Source organism: Hyla sarda, chromosome 7 (assembly GCF_029499605.1).
Source record: "Hyla sarda isolate aHylSar1 chromosome 7, aHylSar1.hap1, whole genome shotgun sequence".
In the NCBI taxonomy this organism is placed as follows: domain Eukaryota; kingdom Metazoa; phylum Chordata; class Amphibia; order Anura; family Hylidae; genus Hyla; species Hyla sarda.
The window spans coordinates 46,571,600-46,579,711 of record NC_079195.1 but is presented as its reverse complement, the minus strand read 5'-3'; the positions used below and the strand labels follow the sequence as shown (position 1 = coordinate 46,579,711).

General features: G+C 40.7%; 1 protein-coding gene across 1 annotated transcript in view; it reads right to left on the bottom strand.

Annotated features, from left to right (window-relative positions):
* Positions 1-1,935: 1,935 nt before the first annotated feature.
* LOC130281556 (uncharacterized) overlaps positions 1,936-8,112 on the bottom strand; it is a 41,981-nt gene continuing 35,804 nt past the window's right edge. Inside the window, exons 3-4 of the mRNA XM_056528891.1 lie at positions 4,444-4,771; positions 1,936-3,640 (exon numbers count right to left, since the gene is read on the bottom strand). Coding sequence (XP_056384866.1) covers positions 3,138-3,640; positions 4,444-4,771 — 831 coding nt within the window. The 3' untranslated portion in view covers positions 1,936-3,137. The remainder of the gene's footprint in view (positions 3,641-4,443; positions 4,772-8,112) is intronic.

The window sequence follows — 8,112 nt, the reverse complement described above, 5'->3', positions numbered from 1 at the left end:
TAGTTGGAATCGGCCTCAGATTTTACAGACAAACAAAAGTATGTCTATATTTTGTCCGACAAATCCCGATAAAGTAAACCTAAGTGTCCTTGCGTTTTTAATGTGTTTTTATGAAGAAAAAGCTAAGGAGTGAGCAATTACTTTTTTTTTATTATTTACCAAAAAAACATGTTCCAAAATTAAACAATTGTGGAAATCTAAATCTTTTAGCCTTTTTTGTAATGTAAAGAATTTTATACATTAAAATAATTTTCGGTAATCTGCTGTCTTAGCATTTGACCATCATTATCTCCAATACCAGCATTTTCTTCACCAGTGGAAAATTCCTCTCTCTAGTCTTCTGCCAATTCTTTTTCCAAATTATATTTATGTTCTATGTTATGTAGCGTGGAGCATGCAATTATTATTTTACATGACATTTTGGGATCATATAGTAAGGCTCCTCCGGAAATGTCTAAACATCTGAAGCGACTTTTCAGTAGTCCAAATGTCCTTTCGATCATCGATCTTGTTCTTTTATGTGCATAGTTGTAATTGTGTTCAGCTTGATTTTGAGGGTTGAGGTATGGGGTGAACATCCACCGACTTAGTCTGTAACCATTGTCTCCTGCATTAGAGATTCCCCAAAAAATATCTATCAATTTTTATTTTTGGTTTGGAGGTAGTACTTCCCCTCCAAGCATGGAACATACTCGTCCAGAAGGGGAGTAGTATCCCCTTTAATGTAAGGCTGGGTTCACATATGTCCGCCAACCAAAAATCTCGATGCAACTGATGCCACAACATCAGTTGTATGGCATGCGGCGTCCATTGTTTCTGGGCAACAGACAGGGGAACGCAGCAAGCTGCGTTTCCCTGCCCGGTGCCCTCCGGCGTGTCCAACCATCCGGTGTCAAACTTTAGACGCTGTAGGCTTGGGATCTGTCACATTCAAATGAATGTGATCCTTTCTAGCATCAGTTTCCCTCCGGTGCACGACGGAGAGAAACTGTTCCGGACACCTGAAGTTTGTGAACGAGCCCTAAGCCTATTCAAATATAGAAATGCGCTCTTCTATGGGCTCTTGCACTGATGTATATTTACACATCTTTAATTTTCACACAGAGAGTTGTGATTGGCTCCACTCATCTGTCCAGTCACAGCTCTCTGTGTGAAAGTTTAGCACGAAAAGCACCTTTTTCGTTCCTGCTAAATCTTTCTGTAGCGCTGTCCCTGTCCACATTGTTTGTCATAATCTCAACTTTGATTTTAACTTTGGGAGGAACCCGGAGTTCCTGTACGGAACCTAAGCAAAATATGTTTTAAATTTTAATTCGTAAAAATGTATGCTCTTGCTGGGATTTGAACCCAAGACCACATTGTTGCAAGTCATCAGAACTAACCACTGAGGCATCATGATATTATAGCCTACGTGGATATATACGATAGTACATGCGAAGAAAGAAGATGTTGCGGACGCATCTCTCCATTAAATAGGAGTATAGTAGTGCATTCACACCACATTTTCTCCCTCCAGTTCCCGTATACGGTTGCGGAGAGGGTGGGGGGGGGGGGAGTGGGGGCGGGGGAACCACACGCAGCCGCATATGGCACCTGTAGCTAATGATTTTCGAGGGAGCCATATCAGCCGACCGGAGTGAGCCGCAGCCTCCGGTCGGCTCCATTTTGGGCCGCATGCGTTTTCCCGACCACACAAAAAACCGTAGTCACTACGGTCGGCTGTTACGGCTCCAAAGTAAATCATTAGCTCCGGTTCCCGCATACGGTTGCGTGCGGTTCCTCGGACCCCCCCCCCCCCCCCTCCCTTCCCAACCCTCTCTGCAACCGTCTACGGGTACCTGAGGTATAAAACGTGGTGTGAATGTACTCTTAATACTCCTATTTAATGGAGAGATGTGTCCATCTCTCTTCGCATGTACTATTGTATACATCCAAGTAGTCTTAGAATATCATGATGGCTCTGTGGTCTTGGTTCAAATCCCAACAAGAACTACACATTTAATACTTTCAATTTAACACATATTTTTCATGTGTTCCGTACATGAACTAGGGGTTCCTCATTATCCTTTCTGAAGAATGTAATGTCTGCTAATTTTGTAGTATACATTTTTAAATCGCCAAACACAATGTACACATAGCTCAAATCATCTCTAGCCGATTTCTCCCAACCTGGGAAGAGTAAAAGTTGCTGAGTTGCACATCAAAGCCAATCTGCTCGCTTATTTTAATTTACAGAGGCCTTGTTGAAAATGCGAAAAGTGATGTGATTGGTTGCTAGGGCCAACTCAGCAACTTTTCCTCTACACCGGTTTGTATAACTCGCCACCTATCTGTTTAATTTTTGGGGAAACTAACCCAAATTTAGAAACAAAAACATTTAGCAAAAACTTACCTAATATACAACTGTCACCAAAGTCCCCCCCCCTCTCAAATCGGGTAAACAATTCTGAATTGTGAAGAATTTAGGAATCATGGCATGATCCAGGAAAATTTGCCACAAAAATCTAGAAAATATCAACAATGCCAACTAGTAAGGAATGTGCTTCCAACAAAATACATTATCAAGAAGAAATCATTATGTGGTTTGAGATTTAGACAAATGTGACCAAAGTAAAAATTGCACAGTTGACCATAGCAACCAGTCAGATTGCTTCTTTCATTTCTAAACAGGCCTCTGCTACAGAAACTAAACGATCTGATTGGTTGCTATGGACAACTGTGCAACTGTTCCTCAATACAGGTTTTGCGAAATGTCCCCCTATTTTGTGAAAGCTAAAATGTTTAACAGTGGAATATACTTTTAAAGCTAAGTCAACATATAAGCTTCTATCTCAAAGCCAACATGAGGACAAGAGTGTAAAGTTAGATGTTATATTTTTTTCTTTGCACTTGCCCTAAGTTTTTTTTTGGCAAATGTCTTTGACAATTTAACGTTGGACCTAGTAGTTACATGTGAGACCAATGTGTCATTTGGCAAAACTTCTTCCGCTAAATCACTTAGTTCGGATTTAATTCCCATTAGATACTTTGCATTTTGTGAATTTTGTTTTTTAACCCTTCGAACATTTGAATTTGGACTAGCTTTGTCCTTATTTGGTTTAGTAGACCTTGAAGGCAGAGAAACCCAATTTATCTGACTAAGTGAATTTTTCTGGGGTGGGGACTACATCACATACTGATTCCTCTCCTTGCAATGGAGTTGGTTCATTGTTAGATTTGGGAATTGAGCTCAGAAACACTTCGTCAACTTCAATTTTTTCTTCTAAAATATTTTGCATCTCTTCGGTGTGGGTTGAGTGTGTTGCAGTATGGCTGGCAGAATTCTGACAAACATTTATAATGACAGATGTTAAATCTTTTACTGCTGCAGTCATTTCCGAAATTTGCCCACTAATGTGTGAACAAGACTTTTCGATTACATTTTGCATCAAACTTTGTGTTTCCAGAAATTTCTGGTAATAATTTTCATTTTTCTCTACATAACTTCTCACTAGACGTGCAAGTGAGTCCCTACTGTCAGAATGTCGCTTGGAAGGCTGGCTTCTGTTTGTTTGGTTACGGCTAACCTCATCAGACAGTTCTTCAACACTGTCGTGGTCATCATCAAAATCAACATCATTATTATTTTTGTCGAACACTCCTAAAAGAAAAGTTTACAAACAGTTAGATAAGGGCTCGTTCACATATATCAGGCGTCCGGCACAGTTTCCCTCCGTCATGCACCGGAGGGAAAATGATGCTAGAACTGATCCCATTCATTTCAATGGGACAGTTCACAATCATCCACTGTCACAATTTTTACACCAGATGGTTGGACACGAAGGAGGGCACCATACAGGGTCCGTTGCCCAGAAACAATGGACGCCGGATGCCATACAAATAATGAAAAGTTGTCATCAGTTATGGCATCAGTTGCGTTGAGATTTAGGCTGAATTCATGTATGCCGGATGCCGGACATATGTGAACCCAGCCTTAGACCGCTTTCACCTTTAAAAACATTAGTAGTTAAAACAAATAAAAAAAAGTTTAAAAACAAAAACAATTTACATTTGTGTGCTGGTCAATTCTTGCCTTAAAAATGCCAAATCCTGCTTACAAAATTTTTGTGGTGGAACCAAGCAAACTTTAGGCTACGTTTACAATTTGCTTTTTGGCAAGCGTTTTCTAAATTTTTGCCACTGCATTTTTAGAGACAAAGCCAGAAGTGGATTAAGAAGGAAGGAGAAGTATATGTCATTCAGAGATATTTCATATTCCTTCTTAATCCACTTCTGGCTTTGTGACAGAGACTGCAGTGTCAGCAATCTCTAAACTGGCCGAAAAACAGGCAAGTGTAAACGTAGCCTTACTTATGGTCCCATGACAAGCAATCATAGGTAAACCAACACTAGCATTAAATAACTTGCATGTTTCCAACCCCCAAAACAAAAAAGGGTACCTACCAACTAGTCCAGCCATGACATCAAAGTTGCCTATCCCTTCAATCTGCTCTTTGAGAAAAGTATTGGCAACCAAATCATCAGTAGCATCCAATTTTTTCTTGCTGGGAGGGCCCCCGCCTGTTTGTTTGGCATGATGATACATTTTAACAAGCTTCGCCTTCACAATCCGACGACAATCATGCCACTTTCTTTGAATGTCATTTACAGTACGTCTTTGGATACCTTGGGCATTAACTTTATCACAAATGTCTCGCCAAATATTTTTACGGTGGCTGAGCGGTAACCGTTCACTATCCCGTCCACAAAGAAGATCATATTTTGCACAGACCTTAGATTAAAATGAAAAAAAAAATATATATATATAAAAAAAATTAACATACTAGAATATGTTAACATCTTAGCAAAAGTTAAGTGAATAAACATGTCTCAATCTGCAAATGGATAAAATTCAAAGAGTATACCCTGTCTCAAACATTTGAGTTTGTAGTGAGGTAAAAACCATGTTTGAAAAAAGTGGTGCAGTTGTGTGTAGCAACGAGTCACATTGCTTAAGGCTAAGTTTACACTTGGATTTCTTTGTTCCAGTTTTGGGCTTTCTGCCAATGCAGATTATGAACCAAAGCCATAAGTGGATGGAGAAGGAATAGTAAAGATAAAGGTCGGACCTATACTTCTCCTTCCTTAAAATGCTAGGTTTCCACTTGTTTTTTTTTTTTGTACACCTAAAAAAAGCCAGAAAAAACGCCAGAAAAACTGCCACAGTTTTTCTGGCGTTTTTTCTTGCGTTTTAGGCTTTATGTGGAAATCGTTTTTTTTTTTAGCACTTTGGCGTTTTTTTGGTACCCTTTGTTGGGTACCAAAATAAAATAAAAAAAAGGATGCTGTAGGGATGTTAAAAAAAAGTATGTTATTAATAATGTGTTTAATAAAGTGTATATGTGTTTTTTTTTTTTTTACTTTTTAACCTTTATTTTTTACCTTTTTTAGGTAGTACTGCTACTCCCATCATGGAACACACTGTTCCATGATAGGAATAGTAGTACTTTGACTCACTGTCAGATCGCCCCGGCTGTCACATTTGTCAGCCGTGGCGATCCTCCTGTATACTGTATAGGCTGGCCGCTCTTCTCTGGTCCCCTGTACTGATGTATATTTACAAATATTCATATTTCCCGCTGATATGTAATTGGCCAGAGGGTTCTAGCCAATCACAAATGTCTGGGAAATATGAATATTAGTATAGATACGGCAGGGACCTTAGAAAAGTGGCCGCGCCGGATGCATCTATACAGTACTTTATACAGGATAATCGCAGCTGATATCTAGAGTGACATCAGCTGTGATTATTTCTACTACTATTCCCAACATGGAGCACACTGTGCTCCATGATGGGAGCTGTAGTACTTTTCCAGATCGCACCAGGTGTCAGAGGTGACGCTTGTTGCGAACTATTAATGCAGGTACTACAGCTCCCATCATGGAGCACAGTGTGCTCCATGTTGGGGGTAGTAGTAGGCTGCAGCTAGGGACATATCACAGCGGGTGTCAGGAGTGACACCCGCTGCGATCATCCATTCTTCCTGAGATGCGGAGCGCTCCTGCGCTCGGCATCTCAGCACTGTACTCTGCCCGGACACTTAATAATTCATATTTCCCGCAGTGAGCTGTGATTGGCTGGATGGTTTCAGCCAATCACAATCCCCACTCACTGTGGGAAATATGAATTATTAAGTGTCCGGGCAGAGTACAGTGCTGAGATGCCGAGCCCAGGAGCACTCCGCATCTCAGGGAGAATGGATGATCGCAGCGGGTGTCACTCCTGACACCCGCTGTGATATGTCCCTAGCTGCAGCCTACTACTACCCCCAACATGGAGCACACTGTGCTCCATGATGGGAGCTGTAGTACCTGCATTAATAGATCGCAACAAGCGTCACCTCTGACACCTGTAGCGATCTGGAAAAGTACTACAGCTCCCATCAAGGAGTGTGCTCCATGTTGGGAGTAGTAGTAGAAATGATCACAGCTGATGTCACTCTAGACATCAGCTGCGATCATCCTGTATAAACTACTGTATAGATGCAGACGGCTGGCCGCTCTTCTAAGGTCCCTGCCGTATCTATACTAATAATCATATTTTCCAGACAGTTGTGATTGGCTAGAACCCTCTGGCCAATTACATCTCAGTGGGAATAATGAATATTTGTAAATATATGGCTATACAGGGGACGAAAGGAGAGCGGCCAGCCTATACAGTATACTGGAGGATCGCCGCGGCTGACAAATGTGACAGCCGGGGCGATCTGATAGTTAGTCAAAGTACTACTACTCCTATCATGGAACAGTGTGTTCCATGATGGGAGTAGTAGTACTACCTAAAAAATAAGAAAAAGTTAAACACACACATATACACATATTTTTATAATTGATGGGTACATTTTAGTGCCCTGCCCGCCCACATAAATTGCTTCCTGTTTAAAAATTAAATACAATTTCTTTCTAAAAAATATACATTTTGTTAGATACAATTTTTTCTAACACTAATGTATATTTTTTTTTATAATTTTTTATTTAGGTTACTCTATGAACTTTTAAGAAAAAAGGTATCTACATCACTTTTTTGGATCGCTAAAGTCCAATAGAGAATAAAAAGCGCCTGAAAAAAACGCCAAATTTAAAACCCACATGGCGTTTTTCTTGGCGTTTTTTCACTCCCATAGGCTTCTATGGAAGAAAAACGCCAAGATTTTCACGAAAAAACGCGATAGTCTCGACAACAGGTCGTTTTTTTAAAACTGCCAAGGAGCCCAAAAACCCAAAAAGGATAAAAAAAAACGCCAAAATGAAAAACGCGTGAAAAAGTGGATTTGGCATTTTGCAGTTTACTATTGACTTGCAGCTAACATCTGGCCGCAGCGTTTTTTCACAAAAAAAACGCCATGCGGCAGAATGGCTGTTTTTATTGGCGTTTTTGTCAAAAAAGACCAAGTGGAAACCTAGCCTTAAGCCACTTCTGACTTTGGCTCAAAAATGCAGTATCAAAAATGCCTGAAAAATACACAAGTTCACAACACATTTTTTTGTCCGGTTTAAAAACCACATGCGTGCGACAAATGAGCAGACCGCAGGCAGCGTTTGACTACAATTGCCTCAGAGAAATACATTAGCTCCGGTTCCCGCATACGGATGCGTGCGGGTCCCACTCCCCACCCTCCTCTCCGCAACCTTAGGTGTGAACTGTAGATCATAAACGTAGTGTGAATACAGACTAAGAGATAAACTAAGGTGTGTTCACACTACTTTTGGGAAAGACATACGCATACGGATGCAGAGAGGGAGGGGGAGGTGGAACAACCGCACGCAGACGTATGCAGGAGCCGTACGACCATAACGGAGGGGGAAATTATAAGGAAGTTAAGGAACGTTTGGTTGAGGCAAATACACCGCAGACAAATGCACATTGCTTTTCATTTAATAATTTCTGGCACAAAAAAAAAATTAGGGTGAAAAATCTTACACAAATCACGGACTACTCACACTAAAAACCCTTACACACGTCCACAAAGCAATGCTCACACCCACACACTAGCTGCTTACACAATACAAAGCTAGAGGAACATTGGAAGATGTTTGGCACGCATGGCGAAAGAAGGACAACACCAAAAAGAA